The sequence below is a fragment of the Sylvia atricapilla genome, chromosome Z, assembly GCF_009819655.1.
Source record: "Sylvia atricapilla isolate bSylAtr1 chromosome Z, bSylAtr1.pri, whole genome shotgun sequence".
Classification (NCBI taxonomy): domain Eukaryota; kingdom Metazoa; phylum Chordata; class Aves; order Passeriformes; family Sylviidae; genus Sylvia; species Sylvia atricapilla.
The window spans coordinates 32,188,214-32,208,074 of NC_089174.1; the positions used below are offsets into that span (position 1 = coordinate 32,188,214).

Genomic DNA, 19,861 nt, shown 5'->3' on the forward strand with positions numbered 1-19,861 from the left:
GTTTAAACAGGAATTTCTTTTTTCTGAAAAATTTGGTGGCAAGTTTAATGTTGTTATGCATGTTCATTTTGTTGAGTGTAAACCCTGCTTTTAGTAAGATTTCAACACTAGTGGATTATATTTTAAATTCTTTTAATTAATTTCAAAATATGATGGTGTCTTGTAATTCAATTATGGATGTGCATTTAATTTTCAGAAGACATTAACACTCAAGAATGATTTGGGATTGATATAATTTTAATATGTATTTCAGCCTATTTTACTGAGTTTTGGCTGGAGAAATGCATTTAAAGACCTGTCTTCTTCTGTGGCTCACTGTATAACAATAGCAATTGAGGATTTTTCATCTAAAATTCTTCAACATGAGCAGAAAGAAGAGTTTTCAGCTGCAGGCTGTGCAATGGGTCTTGTAAACAACCAGCAAATGAGGGAGTCCTGCAGAGCAGTCCAACAGGAGGAGCAACCAAAACGAATTGCTAAGGCAGGTATTAAAAGATCTGAAGTTTGAAGAGAGACAGAATGCCAAGGCTGTTTGCCATATACACTTTGAAGTACTTACAGTACTATTAATATTCTATATCTTATATAAATGGAATTAAGAAGAAAGTGAGAGGCATTTCAGTGTGAAGCTGAACAGAGCTTTATACAATAGTCCATAGTTTGTACTTGAAAGATTTAACTTCTAAACTTCACTGGCATTATTTTTTTCAGCCAAGAAGTTCTAAAGCATTCTGATTAGTATCTGCTCTGTTACCAAGTGGTTCAATGGGAAAATGTCAAAAGCTTTGAAATATGGCTATAAAGGGATTTCCTGTATTCATATCATTAGACATGCCATTCAACTAATTGGCATAACTAGTAATAAAGCCAATTTAGTGTTATTTGACTTGGCTGAAAGGTCATTTATTAATTAAATTCCTTTTGTGAGGAAAGGTATGTTTGAAAGACTCCTTTTAGTAAGATTTTAAGCTATTCTAGCAGATTTGGAATGCTGTTAATGAATGCTTGCTTGAAATAACACATGAGTTTTGCAGAGATAATTTTAGGGAGATTAATGTATGGATTTATGAAGAGATGACACATTTGTTTCCAAATCCAATGTTAAGAAATGTGTTTGCGTATTTTTCAAAATTATTTAGTTTATAAAATTATCTTTATTTACAAGGAATTAACCTTGTGTTTTGAATGTATGTTTAGTGACATCAAAACCAGATGAAGGCATTACTAGGATAAGATGGTTTTAATTTTTCCCATAGTATAAAATATGCAGCTTTAAAGCAAGAAGCAATGAAAGAATATTTAATTTACTTTAAAGTAATGTTATTCCTCTGTTTAAGAGATTAAAATGTTTGTAAAGTTGATTCAATATATTTATATTTCTTGCCAATTCCATTATTCAAGAGTTTTACCCTAGTGTGTATAAATTAAGCAGTGTTGTCAGAATACAAATAACTTGGTGCCGCATTTATTTTTCTCAGTTTTGTTCTGACATCATGGAAGAACTCGACACATTGCTTCCATTGGCTCTGGCCTGCAGAGATGATTCTCTTCAGGAAATTAGAGCAAACTTTGTAGAGGCCTGCAACAAAGTGGCAACAGCTGTTCTGGCAAGACTAGAGGAGAAGAGCAAAGATGTTCCCCTGAAGGCTCCCCTGCAAGACCTGTATGCTGCCCTTTCCACAGCGATATATGTTTTTCAGCATTTTACAATGTACAGCAATTTAATGAGAGAAACAAGCAAAAAGTATGTCCTTTTTACTTATAAAATGTTAAATTCAAACATAAATAATATGGGACTTCATCCCATTTTGATTATATAATATGGTGGTAGTTTACCAAATTGCATCATATTTTTTAGCATATGCAATATGTGTACTATTTATGGAAATACCTGCATCAACCCGAAAGTCTAGAGCAGTCATTGCAAAACAAATTATTTATGTGTAAACTCTGCATTTGATTTGCAGATCATTTTTTAAAATTATTAAATTTGAGAAAATAGGATTATCCAGGGAACTGAATGTACTCTGCTGTCATATAAATAAAGTGCTAAGGCCTTGATTTCCTTTTCTGACCTTTGCAATGCCTAATTTTCATAAGAACTGATTCAGCACATAGCAATCTTAGAGGACAATATAAAAATACATTTCTGTGCTTTTTCCTTACACCATGTGTTTTTAGACATGTAAAGAAAATGCATGCATTGTAGTTTTATAACTTAACTCATTGTTATGTGTAGAATAAAAATTAGAGAAGATATGAAGTAGGAGTGTAAAGTCAAAGGCAGTGTTTAACCTGGGGAGAAATATAATTGCACTTGCTTTTAGGAGATTTCTTAAGGTACTAGGAGTCCATTGGTCCACATGTTTCTAACCATGTGCAATTTTAAAGTAAAACTGTTTTTGGGGAGGGACCCTGAAGTAGCACAATTTCTAAGGAATGTATAATTACTATGTGGTTATATGCACTATTGAGCTGCTTTCCCTCTGATATTTTAGTGTCTCCTACATGAAGTGTATCCTTGTGAATGGGAAATCTGAGCCAAAATAGTGCTCAATAATTCTGTTTAGGTGTATTATCAAAGAGTTTTAGTACATGCCTACCAAAAGCAATCTCTGTACTCTATGCTTATGTTTTCTTTATCACACTCAGAGCTGATGTAATAATTGCTGATGTAAGAATGCTGCAACACAGAAATAAGTGAATGACAAATGTACTTGCCTCAGAAAATAAGATGAAGTAATCTGTTTCTCAGTGATTGGTTCAATGAGAATTTATAGACAGCAGACATATTTTTAGAACTTCTGAAACAAGAAGTTTCAAAACTGAATGCTAGGTTCAGGACCAAGAGGAAATGAATGATTGATAACTACTAATCAAAAACTCTTTGCAGTACTGAGATTGTTAGCTCCTAGTGCACAGCCTTTCAATCATTGTCTCTTTAATCATTCTCTCTGAACAGACCCCTATTCCTAGTGTCTCTCCAGAAATATCAGGAATTCATCAACACTCTCCAGTTTCAAGTTATGAACTACTGTGTCAGAGTTTGTGCTACAAGCATTTTACAGGATGCTGAGAGTCACTACTGGGATGACTACAAAGCTTTTTATGAGGTGTGAGGTTAAGTTTACTATGGCTTCTTTTTACAAAATTGTTTTTACATAAGGATTATTGGAATTTACTCTTTTGAAGTATCTACTATTGCAGGCAAGTATCTCTCTAGAAATTATGTAGGAAAACATAGTCATTTAAAGATAGATTGTTATCATGACATGTTTTTGTCACTTTCTTCATGAAATATTTATTGTGCTATTTATAAATATAAAATAAATATGAAATATTTATAGAACTATTTATAGAATATTTATATTATAGAATATTTATATTTATATATATAGAACTCAGTAAAGAGGACACTATCATCTTAATCTCTAAGAACTTTTAGAAAGTGCTCTAAGAACTTTAGAAAGTTCTTAGAGCACTTTCTAAAAGAACTTCTTTTAGAAAGTGTGACGTGAAAATCTTTTGGGAAATTTTTTATCTGGTTACTTGATTTTTATTTTCAATTGGTTCCCCTTTTTACTTTTTGTGAGTGAAAGGTGTAACAAAGAAAGGTGGCCAATATAGTTACCTGAAGCATTCGACAATGTATTTCTGAAATAACAAGTGCCATTTCACCTGCATCTTGAAGTCACAGGTCTGATCTATAGCTATAATCCTAATGATTCTATGAAAAAAAATTAAGAGAATTATTTTAATTTATTTTTCCTTCATCCTAGTTAAGTACAAACATAGGTTGACATACACTGTTTAAAACTATTTTCACTTAATTTCAGGGACTATATGGATTTTAATCAATGATAGCTGAGATCTCTTGGTGACAAAGTCTTCTCCTTCCTTGTACAGTTTTCTGTGTGAGACAGCGTGCTCTGTTAAACAAATTCTAGAATTCTTCCATGTGAGAAAATTCTGTCTGATACATGTAATATACAGATGTAGTAAAAGCTGCTCAGTCAGTGACAAAGTCTGTGCTGGTCATGGCATGCAGTTCACAGAGTTATCTATCAAAATGTCCATACCTCAAAGATAAGTAGATAAACATTTCAATTTTGTTTGAATTCCAGATGATAAGGTAAGAAAAGCATGTCTTTTGGCAACTGCTGAATCATAATATGATATTCATTATCTGTAGTGGTTATAGTGCTGTGCCCTGTTTCTTGGTGATCCAGTAACTTCACCATGGAGAAGTAGTTGTCTGATGAGAAATAATATGGAGTAGCTAAACCATTTTATCATTACTGAACAGAACTGATGTGTGTAGGAAGGAATGAGGAAAACTGGTGTTTCAGCTCTGTATGTTTTGCAGGGTTTGAGGTGAAAAGTATGTAATTTTACATCATCACTCCCCTTTTCTCTGGGCCATGGGAGATGGCCCAAGGGTGAACCATGATCTGCTCTGAGTTCCTTCAGGAGACATGCTGCTGAGCAGATGTTACTTCAATTGACCTCTTGTAGGCATCCTAAATGGAAGAGATTGGATTAAGATCTATTGCTTGTTACAGAGACAGTTCCCTGCCGAAACTTCCAGCAGTGAGAGGTGGCTTCTTCCAACATATAAGCTCAGCAGGAAGAGTGTGCCACTGGGCCAGCTCTCCAGATTATGTTTTTGAATGAAGCTCTAAGTGTAGCAGACATCTGCTGTAGCTGTGGGAACTTATGTTTTGTAGCAGTCAAAGAATAAAGAATTGTCTGTTCAGAGATAATACTGAGTGGCTTATGTAATAAAACACAGCTGCTTGTTTCCCCATGTATAAGCTAAATAAAAGATTGCATCTGTTTTTAGTATATGAAGCCTGCAAAAATAGCAGATGTTTATCAGTGGAATTGTCTAGAAATGGCAACAAATAGAAACACAGGTCAGAAAAAAAGAAGATAATCTCATTTAAATCTTAAATATCTTAAAATTATGTTGTTTCTGCAGTGGAAGTACAATAATAAAAAAGGGCAAAAGAGGTATTACTCAAATAAACTGAAGCAGAGAAAGTAAAACAATTTGTGTTTATAATTACAAAGTTTAAAAGTAAAACTTGTCAACAAGCTTGCTTATTTTGTTCTTTGTCATAAATTTTGTCACTTCTTAATCTTCAAATATTATGTCAGAGAAAAATTGAATTTTGACAACTTCCAATAATCTGACAATGCTTATGCTAGTGTATTTTAAAAGAAGCCAGATTATTTTTGATTGTTATTGTTAAAGAATGCCTATCAAACTCAAAAAGTGTTTTAAAAATTGTGGGGTTATTAAAATAATTTTTAATATTGCTAAAATAATTTTTAATAATGCTAAAATATCAACAAATTTTTAAAATATTTCTCAGTTTTGGGATGTGGTAACTGAAGATTGAAATCTCTGTCCTCAAAAAGCTTCGTGATACAGCTTTTTTCTGAATAGGTACTAGTTGAAGTATTTAAACATGAGTTTTCCTGTGTACTTTTTAGAAATGTGTCTTAATGGATTAGGTTTATTTAGACAACAAAATGTTAATGCCAATGCTGATTCCTTGCCAGAAAATGTTCAATTTCAATACATTAAAATTACAAGAGGAAAAAAAAACTAGTTAAAAAATCTGGATATCTGTTATTACTGGTTTAATAGTTCAGTTATTCTTCTCTCTTCTTTTCTTACATATCTATTATATATAACCATGGTTATGCATGGCATTTCTGAATCTGAGTAAATACATATGCTTATGTCATTTAAATAATTATTTTCTCTGCAAACAAACTGCTATGTTAGGTTTATCTGACTATTCTATTGCATACAGAATACTGTTTATGCTTTTAAACTAAACTTACAACACTATTGGTTTTGAGAATAGGTTAATTGAGGATATAAGAGTTCAAATGCTGTGCTTTTTTTTTGTGGTAGGACTTGAATTTTGTGACTGAAATGCAACAATGTGTTTCCTTGTAAATAAAGATGTCTCACCTCTTTTAAAGGACCATTTTTGGCCATCTTATTCCTGGAACTCTTTAGCTATTTCCTTTCAAATTAATTAGACCTGTAGGAATTAAACTGACATTTTGGAAGGTGTATTTCTGTTACCTAATGTGTGGTGGTTTTGATAGGGGGAAAGATGCTCATTCTCTGTCCAGATGTGGTATTACTTCTGCTGTGCTCTTCATCATGATCTATGGACTATTCTACCTCCAAAGATAGCCCAGGAGATTCTTACAGATGTACTAGAGCGATCGTTGGATATTTTCTCCTCTAGATACTGTCAAGTGTGTCCCAGTTACAAAAGAACATCACAAATCAGGTAATGGTTGTATATTTAATGTTCTGTTCTGATGTATAAAAGAAGTAAATGTTAGTTTTCTGTTATTCACTGCTTTGATTCAAATTTCAATGTTAATGAACACAACAGAGGGGATAGACAAAATCTATGCATTTTGATGTTTGTTTTAAGAAAAGATATTTTCTATATTTAAGTATATTTAGTAGTTATATTGCAAACTGGGCAGAATCAAAGGCCTCTTTCAACTCTCTGTGAATTTGTTCCATATGCCACTTGGTTGGTTTGAAAGCCTCGCAATGAAAGTCCATTGAGTATTTATGATGCAGCCTAAAATGTGGACAGAATTGGCAATGTCAGGATTAGAAATCAAGCTGTTGATTCATTATGAAATTATAATGTGTTCCAGTGTTCAAGTGAAAGAGCTAAAAGGTCACATCAAAAGATTCGTCAGAATGATGCCAGTGGTGTAGGAGAGAGGAGAAAGAGGCCATTCCTTTTTCTGTCATTTTAGGAAATAAGAAATTGAAGTTTTTCTTGTTGCAATTCTTATGTTTTGCCAGAGAGAAGGGTATTTTTGAGAAGTACTAAAGCAAGTGTCTTTGAGTGGGAGTTTACCCTACATTTGTCCTTTTTATCCGATGTCCTGTTTTACTGAATAAATAGGTTTATTTCTCCGAACAGAATCACACAATTACAGAATGGGTGGGGTTGGAAGGGATCACACTGGGTCATCTGGGCCAGCCTCCCTGCTTATGCAGGGTGATCCCAGAGTATGTTACACAAGGCCAAATCCAGACAGCTTTTAGATGCCTCCAGTGAGAGAGAATCCATGAACTCTGTGGGGGCTCTGTTCCAGTGCTCAGCCACCCACACAGTTAAGGAAGTTCTTCCTCATATTCAGGTGGAATTTCCTGTGCAGCAGCTTCTGACCATTGCCTTTTGTCCTATTGCACAGCACCACTGAGAGGAATTAAAGCATTTGTAATTTTAGATGGTTACAGACACTAAGCAGGTGCATGTTCTGTGTAAGCTAAGAGTTACGTGATGTCAGTTTTATTATGAAAAGGAGTGTTGTCATGAAAGCTCAAGTAACTTGCACAAGATTTTTTTCTTGAAATGGGTAGGAAAAAACCAAAGTTTTATTCTACATACCTATTTGTGTTCTCTGTTCCCACAATAACTTACTATAATGAGGCTCTTCTGGATCTTTTGGTACAGAGAGATTTCCTGAAAACTTGTCTGGAAGTTTTTTTGGGAGAAAACTTCCTTGAAATATGAAAAATGCAATATTTACTTAAGTGTCACATTAGTAAATTCTATATGAATTTACTTCAAACTACTGAACAAGAAAGAACATTTTACATTGTCATTTTGTAGAAAACTTGTATGTTTGTTAAGGGGATTCTTGAATTTTTCACTGGATAACTGAACTATCCAGTCACAAGTAGGTGAAATAAAATTACTGGGTATAATTCAATATATTTTTGTCACAGAATCTTTACCTTTTTTTTAAATAATGTTGTAGTTTGTGAGGGTGTCTTTTCTCCCAGTGGTTCTTCAAATTGTAGAGATCTGATGTGTAATATGGACAAATGTCTGTTTATGTGTGTTTGCCTAGATTTTTCAAAAATAACATGATCCTTAAAAATGGCATATGGTCACATGTGCATCCATGGCTTTTAGGTACTTAAGTGCTTTTTAAATTCCAAACTCATATGTCACTTATTTTTTGTGTTACTCACATGTTTCCTGTGTATTGTATGTTAGCATAGTCTAGCGAGATTATGTTGTTGCAGTTTGGGTTTTTGCTATTGTTCAGGAAAATGATGAGTGATGCCAACCCGTATCAACAGGCAACGGGTTACTGACTCAGAAATGTTCAACATTATATATTGTTGCATGGAATTAGTTTTGCAAATTGAAGATTGAGTTTCTTTGTTCCTATTTTTTTTTTGCCCCATCAGGATTTGAAAATAGAATGCACATTTTAATTATAAGAAAGCAAATTATATATTTATTTACTTGTAGTTTAGAAAGTAAAATGTTCATGCCTAGTGACACTGTCTTTTGAAAAAGGACATTTCCAAAATTTTAAGTCTTCTTTTTACTAGTTTCAGTAACAACAACTCTGTGGAAGAGTTTCTTTTCTACGGAGTAGTGGGTGGATACTTCCTGCTTCACTGAAGAGGACATTTAAAGTCTATGCTATGATTTTAGTGTTTTATCCTGTCAGAAAAAATGTCTTTTTAATTGGAAATTACCATTATCAAGATGTCTTAAGTAATATTATTCTTGGGCTTTCTTTGTCTATAGAATCGATATTGCAGCAATTTTGATGTCCACTGAAGACATGCTCTGGTCAATTTGTAGTTCTGTGCAGGAGTTTCTGAATCCAAACAAAGACAGAGATCTCAAGATCTATAAAATACATAGCCACTGCAATAGTCTGATCTCTGTGCTGGCTATTTTAACTTCACCACTGAAGAATTTGTATGAGTGAGTATGAAATAAACATTCAATTTGAGATAAAATTTGTTCTTGAGCTTACCTGGATGGATCTACAAGGTGAATTTTTGTATTGAAATCATATGCAATGCATAGTATTGACACATAGTATTAATGTATAGTATTCTCAGTTTGATCCCATACTTATTTTTGTGATGTTACCTAAAGCCCAATTATATCTGCTGAGATTTTGTTAGCTTTGGGTCAAATTCCTGTGCTGTACTTTTTTTTTTCTCTTAATAACATAGATCTAGTGAATATCTGGATTATTTCCTCTGTGACAAAACCAGTAGAATTTTATTAATTATTAATGCTGCAAATTTTAGTAGTAGTAGTAGTAGTAGTAGTAGTAGTAGTTCAAATTTGTCTACTTTAGGCTTCCAGCTATATCAGAATGTTCTGTTGTCATCTGCTAATCTTTCTGGAAATACTGGAATGTAAAGGTAATTTACTAAAATTGTCATCTTTTTACATGGAGTATGCTTCAACAAATATAGTTAAAGAGAGTAAGAATATAGAATGCCCATATTTATAAAATCGTGTCTTCACAAGTCACAGCTGTAAAAAATGGACATGTAACTTGCACTGAAATTTGGTCTGAGTCTTTTGTTGATGAATTTTTTCTGTACATTTGGTCTAAGAGACAATACAAAGTGAGATCACAAATTATGAAAAGAAGAACAACAAAACTCCAAACTAATGAAGCCACATCTTAATTCAACTGGCTTTTACTTCATTATTCAAAATCAGAAAATTCTAGGTGGTACTAGGTTGGATATCTCCTGCATATAAACTTCTTTAGCTAATTTTTTTTTTGTCATATATGGGCTCATTTCAGTATTTGTGGACTCTAAAGAACACGCAAAAGTAGATCGAAACTGGATGTTTGATTTTATATAACACAGGCTTATGAACAGATAGCAATTTAGGTGACTCAGAAACAGATTAGGTAGTTCCTGCTTGGCAATAGAAACAGAGGCAGGAAAGGACATTGCAGTAGCTGCAACTGCTTCTACTGTCAGTTTTGACATTTCATCTTTCTTTTATGAAAGCCCTTAAAATGATAAACCAAAATAGATATGCAGTGTAATTTGTTCCTTTTAGCAATTCTAGTCTCCTCCACTGATCAATGTTGTTTACATATTTATGTATACATAGCATGACAAAAAATGTGTGCTTACTGGAAAATTCACAGCGTTTGAGAACAAAGTGCCAATGAAAAGCTTGTTTTTTATTTTATGTAAAATTCCGCAGGTAAACAACTTGGTTATATAGCTTTCACAGTTAGAGATGTGAATTTCATTACCTGAATTTGCTTATATGGAGATCAAAAACTTGAGATGTGCAGAATGTAGCAGCTCATTTAATTTACTACAAAGTACTGTGCAAATCACCACCAAAATATGGCAACTTTGTTTAAAAATAATACGAAAAGATTGCATTTTCTTACATAGTTACAAAAATTAACACAGAAGACTATTTCCATATAGATGAGGTATGTTTTAGAGCAGGTAAAACTGAATTTTTAAAATGGACTTCTATTCAGAACTTTTGTTTTCACAATCTGTGAGGCCCCATTATCAAACCAATTTTTTATATTGTATATTTAATTACAGCCAATGTTTGTCAAGTAACCTAACCTGGTGTCCAGAGTACAAAGAAAAAAGTGGTTTAGCCAATCAGCTTCTTAAATGACTATATTCAGTTAGAAACACCTTGATATAGTGAACTTTAGGTATAGTACCTAGGTCTGTTGTTTACTGGGGTATGCTTAGTTCATCGCATTAAGAATTTATCAATAATAAATTTAAAAGTGAAACCTGATTTTAAAGGACTACTAATCTTTCATTAATTCTCTCTGCAATTATATTGTATAATCACAATTTTCATCTTGGCTCTGTATCTTTCAAACCTTTGGTAAAATTAACTCGAAGTAAAATCTTCTTTTCTTTTAAATCTATTGTTCTGTCTTTTTGTACTGAAAATTTTCCATTAATTAGTCAATTAATCTTTAGGCTTTTCAGGAAAGTTCTGTGTAATCATAAAAATGGCAATGATGAAACATTGTTTTACAGGAGTTGTGTAATAATATGACTGACTCATTTCCAGCTTACTAGAGAGGCTGTATTCTCTACTGCTTAAGGGAATCAACATTATTGCAATTTTTAAAGTATTTTGTGGAAATTTAACAGAACCGTAATGGCGTAAAAAATTAGTAATGTCCTTAACTTCAGATAAAGTGATTCTGTTTTCTCATTCCTAATTTTTTGATCTGAAATTTCTTTTCTGTATGACAAGGCTACTTAAATCTGGTCCGAAATTTGCCTATGACTCTTGGATCATCAGGGTTTAATATTTGTTTTTCTGTGCTACATTTTTCTCCACCCTTCTGTACCCTTCCTGAAGTATCTTGGAGTATATGCTTCCTTGAAGCATAATGGAAATGTTGGTTGGAAAGGACTGATGAAAGTTGTCTAATCTAGCCTCCTCCTCAAGGCAGAACAATCACCAAGAGCAGTCAAACATGACTGCGTTTTACTGACTCACCTGACACATGCCAACCTCCAGGAACTGAAGTTTTATAACTTTTTGTGAAGCCTGCTCTGCAGCTGCGGTGCCTTAATGTAAAATATTGCCTTATATCTAGTGTGAACCCTCAAAGCTGCTGGCTATAATTTGCTGTATCACATCAGCCCCCACTGAGAAAAGTTGGTCAGTGTTGTCTTTGTAATTACTCTTTGGGTGGTTGTAAGCTGCAATTAGATTAATTGACACCTTAGCCTCCTTTTCACCAGAGGAAAGGAGTCTAGGGCCCTCAAACATTGCTTACAGATGATCCAGTTTAGTCTTCTTCAATTTCCTATTATCCTTCTTGAATTGTAGGCCCTACAGCTGGACAAAATATTCTAGGTGAGGCTTAAACTGTTGACAAGCAGATGAAGTAAATCACTATCTTTGTTTTAGTTGTTGTGTTCCTCCTAATGCAGTCCAGTGTGTGATTTGCATTTTTTCTGGTGGTAATACACTGTTGCCTTGTCCTCAACACCCTGCTGCCCCTAAACGCGGGGTTTGTGGTTAGGTAGGGTGCTACTCAGACAAATCAGTTCCCAACCTAGGTTACTGTAATTCTGTAGCTGGAGTAAACAGTTGCTCTTTACCTCAGTCAGCTTTGTTAACTTCTGCTGGCCCAGTCATCCATGAGTAGGCACTCAGCTGTTGTGTTAATTACTGCGTCTGCTTCGCCCAGTTTCAGTTTCAATGTCACCTGAAAACGTCCTCAGAGCTGCTCTCTGTCAGCTTTTGTCCAGTTGTTGAGGACCTGTTGAGCAGTGAGTCTCCAGAAAGTGCTCCCCAAATCTACTGAGTGTTGCTATTTTCTTGCTGCTAACTCAAACCTCTGAAGTAGAAGGATTTTCATACTTCTGAATTTCCAGTCATCGTTGTCTTACTCACTGACAAGATCGTTGTCAGTTACTCAGTTCTAGAAGCTGGAGTTTCATGTAGTAGATCACAAATTTTCAGTGCTGCCTGTGAATACACAGGAGAGTCCAATGCCATTCTTTACTCATTAGTTTCTAGAGGAGTAAATTATCCTCTCTTCTCCCTCAGAAGCAGTCTGTCTTGAGGGTTGCTCAGTTTGGAGGAGATCTATTCTTGTGCTTGTTCTAATATTCCTTAGTCTTTCGTACTAAGTAGACAATGATAGTCTGTAAAGGAAGAACATAAAGAGTAAGATGGATGTGCCTTTTTGTGATTTCATACTGTGAATTGTTATATCTTATTTTCTCAACAGGAACTCAGATAAATTATTTAAATGTTGAGAGAAGCATTTGGAGCATCTATTGTCAAAATTGCTCTCTGTTGTCAGAAATTCAGTGTCATTCAGTATTAAAGACTGAAAATATTTCTCTTTAATATATGTGTTATAGCTCATGAAGTTGCTTTTTAGTGGTGTTTATACCTTACACAGAGGAAAATTTTACAAACACTACAAGGAAACACCGTTAGGACTCATCTTGCTGGCATGTCATTTCTTCACACCTGAACTCAGGATCATTTCTCACCTTGTCATATACTCTGCTGAAGAATAAAACCACTATAACTTGAAATTTTGCTTTGCTATTAAATCCACTATCTGTTGTTTTGGGATAATAGACAGCTGCTTTAGAATAACTTGAACAAAGACAAATGCCCTACTAGCTATTATTATACTTCTGTCAGAAGAGTTGAGTTCAACAGTCTGGCACAGAGTTGGGTTTTCCTGGCAAGAATTACGTAGCCAGTAGTGGACATTGAGAAATGCTGTCATGAGAATTGCTATATTATTATTAGACACTTGATTTTTAATAGTATTTGAAGCTATTCTAATATTTAAACCATCTTTAAAACCCTCAGATTATCTCTATCTCACTTTAAAAAATTCTCTATAGATTTCAGTATAAGTAAATAAGTTAGAATACAAAAATTTGCTCTGTGCTTCTCCTTAGGATACAGCTAAGACTTCTTACAATACAGCTGAGAATTCATATTTAACAAGCTACTTTACTCCAGAATTCTCTCAAACAGTTTCTACACAACCAATAGACAAGATGTGGCCCTTTCTTTTCATGAACTTGCTAACCAAAATGTATTTATCACACTTTTGTGTAGGATGTTTGTTCTATACTTGGCTGTATTCAGAAAAAAAATATTTCAGTGGATGAGAGACTAGTATTTCTTTTTTACTTTCATAATATTGAAATTACTGTCCTTAAAATAATTATTTTTGAGTTTATGTTCTTCTTTTGACTGTATTAGAATCTCAGCTTTATTTTTAATCTTCAGGTTTTCATGAATTCACAAAGAGCACAAATTCACTGTCCTAATCCTTCTGCTTGGATTTTGCTTACTTAAGATCATTTAGATATCTGTAGTAAATTCTCTCTACTATTTTTTTATTAGTAAGAGCAGTTTCCAAATAAAACAGCCTATCTTTTGAAGACATTCAGAAACTGTACACCTACCTTTCTTGTTGAAAAAGTATAATTCTCTCTCTTCTTTCATCTGGGCCTAATAGACACATAGCTATAGTTCTGAATTACTTTAGATGAAAAATAAAAAATTCACAGCCAGGTAAGATGAAAAGTAAGGTGCTTGTGAGGTGATAATTGTTTATATTTAATGGAGGATGGATGTAACAGGCTGGAATTCCTCTCTGCTGGAATTGTATACGCAGTAAGTGAGAATAAAAAGTGAACAGGCCAGGTGGCATCCGTTACTATCACACATTATTGAATCCTAGTGGCTGCTAGAAAATTGTACAAATGCTAATAATTTATTACTAAACAGTAACAAAGGCAAATAATTTATTATTTTTTAAAGAATCCTGGTTTTGCACATCTCTATAATCCTGTCATAATTAATTAATAAAATATTTTAGTAACTTCAATTTTTAATTTAATAATTTTTTAGTAACTGTAAATTTTGCCTCTCACATCATTTGAGTAAGTGAAATATTGCAAAAGTGACGTCTAGCCACAATCTAGTTCTTCTCTAGTCCTTTATATTTGAAAACAACCAGTATTCCATTTCTTTCAACCCAGTGAAGGTCCAAAGCTTCTGGTTCCAATTTTTGTCCAGTTTAATCCAAAGTCTATATATGTTCGCGTGTTAGTATAATTTCATAAGATACTTAACATATCATTATTATTATAAAAATACTGAAAATACTGTGCATTTTTGTTATGCAGGAAGAAAAAAGCTATAGAAATGAATGACTGAAGAGAAATTTGCTTATTGAATGCATTTTCAAACATAATTTGGAAATGTGTTATATAGGAATAAAAATACAAAGAAAACTTGAATAACAAGTTTTAGATACCAAGTCTCAAAGAGTCCAAGTAAATAAAACATAGAATGAGATTTTTTACAGTACACAGATTTGCATTTACCTGTTTGCATACATATATTAATAGTATTTTTCATAAGGTATTTTCTGTCTTCTATTCATATATGTATACTTAGTAATTGCAATCCAAAGGAATTTTCAGTCTCCCATGTAATTCAGAAGTATTTGGTTTCTTCCAGGACATTTCTGGATAATTCTGATGAACGTCTTCCTCAAGATTTTTCAGAAGTCTTTTATCATCCTTTACACTGGCTATTTTGCATACCATCATCCTGCTTTTTCTTTCTGAAGTGAGTATCAAAAGTTGGTTGTTGTGAATGAATCACCAGATAGTAAGTATTAGTCAAATATTGTTACATTTTGAAGAGTATATCTGATTAAATGTCTAATTAATATTCTGATTTTTAAAAGTCATAGAAGCATTTTTCAATTCATTACAGATTTCTCTAATCTTTGAGAGTCTGAAGAAAAGTTGCACTGAAAGCTCTGCATTTTGCTGGTCTATTAATTTTTTTTTGATATTTGAATTATCTGTAAGGTTTCTGGCTTTAATGAAAGAGTATATAGTTCTCGACAACACAAAAGTTCAGCATAGTTGATGTTCTGAAGCGCTTATAATTAAAGAGGAGATAAGGAATGTTTATCCTTTCTGTTTAGGGTTGCTGTTTAAAGAAAAAGATTAGGTACATAAATAGCTCATTGAAGAATACGCTGCTTGATTGTAGTTGAATTTTCTGGAGATTATTGAATGATTAGAAGCAAAAGCTTCTGTGTCACTGCATATAATGACAAGTAACATGGAAGATACATGCTACCAGCTGTGTTGTTGTTTGCTTTCTAATTTTGAACCTGAAGGTTCCTTAGAGGTTTTCACTCTCCATTTTCATGAAAAGCCGCTTTTGTAAGATGTTACTGTGTTTTCTGAGAAAGTATTTTTATATTTTGGAGGAGTACGTTATCAAAATAGTGGCAACCTATGAATGACCCATGTGCTTTGGATTTATTACCTCTTTCCTTGTACACACAGTATCTTTTACCTTGTATATGAAAATATCTTTCCTACAATTTTGCCCCATACTACACAAAACATGCTGATTTCTCTCCATAGGCTCCCCTCTTAACTACAGGTCATCAATCCTGTTCTCTCCTTCCCTGGTGCCTCTGATACCTGATGAACCAGATGCAATGTATGCTGTGACTGTGTCAAAATAATGTGGTTTGCTAACTACATGCCAAACAGAGTTGCATAACTGGTGAATTCAGAATGTGTCATGCTTGAAGTATTAATTTAAGTTCTTATAAAGCATGAAAGATCATGTGTGTTTATCAAGCTTCAAAGAACTTTGTCAGTGACTTCAAGTTATGCGTAGCTGGAAAGAAAGGAGAAGAGAAGGAGGGATACAGTAGAGGGAATGTCTGCATTAGAAAGGAATCTAGTAAACCATTTCTGGAAAATTTGTGCTTCATTAAGTTCTCACTGTAAAAAAGACAAAAAGTTTTTTGATGCCCTCATGCAAGGCCAGATCTCAAAATTTAAGTTATAGTGTGAAATACGAGTTTTTGAAGGGGATTTCACAAATTAATACCCTATGCTGTGTAACAGTATGTGAAGTAAATACTGGTACCATTTCAGTCTGACATAATTATCTTCTCTGAGGTGGAATTAAGATGGATTTGAATAAATAGCAGAAAACTATTCCAGAGCTATGTAGCATACACTTATTTTCCCTGGAAGAAGGGTACTAAAATACACAAGTTCTTAATCACCAAATAAGAAAATGCAAAGTACAAAAGAAAGTACATCTCTGAGAAGATACAGTCAGTGTACCTTCATGTGAAAAGTCTAGATATAGAGAGAGCCTTGAATACTGTCCTGGTGATAATGAGTGAACTATATTGTTAAAATATCTAATATTCTCTTTAAACAACACACCTTTCAGCTACTCAGAAAAAAAAATAAAGTGAAGGACTCTGAATCTAATAAATAATTCTGAAGTGTTCTGCTTTTTTCACAGGTTTTATACTCTATGTGAATGAAACTTTTTTCCCCTTCAAATACTGCCTTTAGCACATTATGAAGAAACATTTAAGCATTGCAGAAAACTTTATTTCAGAGCATCCTAATTATTCATGGGTTTTTTTTCTGATTTTACATCTTATATCTAATTAAAATGTATGTTCACTGTCTGTAACAAAATCAGAAACACAGCCATTCTATACCTCTTAACCGTGGCTACCTAATTTTTAACTGATTACTTTAATCTGGCGTACGTTTAGCTATTATGTATTTAGTCTTCCTAAGCTTGCTGTTTCAAAAAAATGTTTTGCTAGTTCCTGAAATTAATTTGTTTATATGTAACCTGACTTCCTACATTATTTTTCATTGCTGAAAATGGCTACAGTCTGTTTAATTTTGTCAGTTTGACTCCAACATCAGTGTCAAGGTTGTTACCATGAAATAGCATATCTACTTGCCGTATAATATCTTGAACTTAGCATATGAGGTTTTTTTCTTTCTGTCTTGAATACAAACCAAAATAATATAGTTGGTTATCAAACGAAATAATTACTGATAATTCATATTACAGTCCTTTTAGTGGTAACTGTGATTCCTTCAATGGTAATTGTGATTCATTCTTTGCCTCCTTTGGAGTTTATAATGATACCATTTGCAAATCAAAATTGGAGTTTTTTTATTCTACTGTACAAAACAGGACATTTATATGTGTGATATTTATATTACTTCACCTTTTGTCACTTTTTATGAGGCTAGTCTTATTTTCACTGGTACTGAGCTGTGAGGATGAGAGAACATATGTCTCTCCATATGCACGTTACAAAACTTCTCAGTGCATTTATTGGTGCTAGCTTCATGGCTGTAGGGAATGTCTGCTGGATTTTATTTTTCTTCCAAGTGAGTCACACCATTGTACATTTCAATTTGCAAGATGCTTAAAGAGCCAAGAACTGGTGTATATTACAACATGATAACTTCCCATCTGGTCAATGACAGACAGGTGGGTTTTTTTTTCAATTCAGATACTCTGAAAATGTAATTTATTTCTATAGGAATGAAAAATATTATTCTTTATTAATCTGATTGACCCAATGTGTCACTTATCTTCTAGTCTGAAGACAATGAATGACCTTATTAGATAGGATAACATGACATTAAAGGAAGAGAAAAAAATTAAACTGGCCCAAATATTTTAACTGAATTAGTGAAGAGTTGAGTTTGCTGTCAGCCGTAGCATTAAGTCTAGTATGACTATAGTAACTGTTTTAATTTTAACTTTCATTACTAACTACTGGTCAGATTATATATAGATTATACATGCATTAGATTTTATATATATATATATATAAAACTAATCTTGAACATACAGAAATTAAGATTATTATTTTAAGAATCCAAAATCCTAATGTTTGAATGCAGTATGTATTTTAAATATGGAGAATTTACTTTGACTGCAAGTTTTATCAATATTTAAATATGTATGTGTATATATTTTTGATATATGTTACTAGAATCCAGTATGTGCTAATATGCAAATAAAATTGTAAAGTCAGTGCTACAATGTCAGCAAAATATATAAAATACCAGATGAAAATCACAAAAGCTGTACATAAGGTTTTCTGGCACAGATGTTTTTTTATTAAGTTAGAGGTTTTTGCTTTAGTGTTGAAAGTGCAAAGGCTGAGGTGTCTAAAATCTTCCTTTACTAAAATGACTATTACAGTGGAGTTTTGTCATAATAGTGGGATGTAAGGACCCTGCTGGAAGATGGTGCTATAGTTTCCTTAGGTGACTTCAAGGCTGCCCTGCAAGATATGCGGCATTCTCCATTTTCTGGTAATGGAAACAGACATGTGAGGGGCTAAACTAGATGAGTGCATCAGCTGACATTTTCTCTTCCAGGACCTGTAGGTTTGTATTGAGTATATTGTGTAAATCGCAGCTTTGACTCAACAGTAAAATACTTGTGCAGTCATTATTTTTTTCATGTGTGCATTCCAGCATAGTTGGGAGGTGGCACACCTGGCTAAATTAGAGGTTGTGGAAGTATGCAACTTAATGGAGAGGTACCCCTCTGTTACAACATGAGCCCACTCTAGTTCTGTCCCAAAAGTTATGTGTAAATGGCACATGAAGTGTTTGAGCAGAGGTATATAAATACTTCTCTAGCTGAACAGGAAAATGTCAGATTGAAAACCTCCCTATGAAGAAGATTTTAATTGATGCTGAAGGTATTTTTTGCATACTGGCAGATAATATTTATACCTGCCCAGTCAATGCATCAGTCCATCTGGAGTCCTTAAAATCATGCATGTGCGTTTTTTCATGTGCATAAAAGTTTATGTATGAGGTGCATAAAGTTTCAATATTCCAACTACGGTATAAACTTGTAGCCAGAAAAGTAAATACAGTGGCTAAACATTGGTTGAAATTTATTTTAAAAGAGCATTCAAATTGATAAAAGCTTACACACTGAAGAAAAACAATTATCCACAATCCAATTTTGAAAGCTTGCTTTTAAAAATGTTTCAAGAAGAAAATACTAAATACAATAGGCTATAAACATTTGGCAGGACAGATTTGTTTGCTCGTTTTTTGTTTGACTGTAATGCAAGTTCAGTGACTGGAGTTGGGTCACTGGCTGTGTTCAGAGTAAGCCTTGGAATAGTATTTGGAAACCTTAATTTTTACAGAACATTGAAATCACAAACAGCAAATAAACTGCAAACAGAAAATAAACTGCAATCTTTTTAAAAGGTAATGAATTTGACTACAGTTTCTCATTTCTCCCTGCTGGCAAAGCAGTAAGTCAGTCAGTTTAATATTTCTTTAATATTTCTTTAATATTTATTACAGGACACATAAGAATTATTCAACCTAAAGTGGAATTTTGTAACCCCTTTGAGCATTTTCACTGCCTTTTATTTAAGAGCTTTATATACTTCATCAAGGACAGACACTTCAGATCTCTTACTCAACAATTACTGCAATAATAAACTAAAAATAATAACCTTATATTTATCCAACAGTTCCATGAAAGAGATAAACAAGTTGCTTAGTATGAGATGTAACTGTGCCAGACTAACAAATTAAGTCTAATTCTTTCTCTGAGCTGTCTTAAAGTCCAGAAACATGAAAGCATTTTCAGAGTAA

General features: G+C 33.3%; 1 protein-coding gene across 1 annotated transcript in view; it reads left to right on the forward strand.

Annotated features, from left to right (window-relative positions):
• The window catches only part of KIAA0825 (KIAA0825 ortholog), a 199,445-nt gene that overhangs the window by 46,311 nt on the left and 133,273 nt on the right, over nt 1-19,861 (forward strand). Inside the window, exons 6-11 of the mRNA XM_066339310.1 lie at nt 254-481; nt 1,479-1,744; nt 2,963-3,113; nt 6,130-6,320; nt 8,613-8,795; nt 14,871-14,981. Of these exons, the coding sequence (XP_066195407.1) occupies nt 254-481; nt 1,479-1,744; nt 2,963-3,113; nt 6,130-6,320; nt 8,613-8,795; nt 14,871-14,981 (1,130 nt within the window). The remainder of the gene's footprint in view (nt 1-253; nt 482-1,478; nt 1,745-2,962; nt 3,114-6,129; nt 6,321-8,612; nt 8,796-14,870; nt 14,982-19,861) is intronic.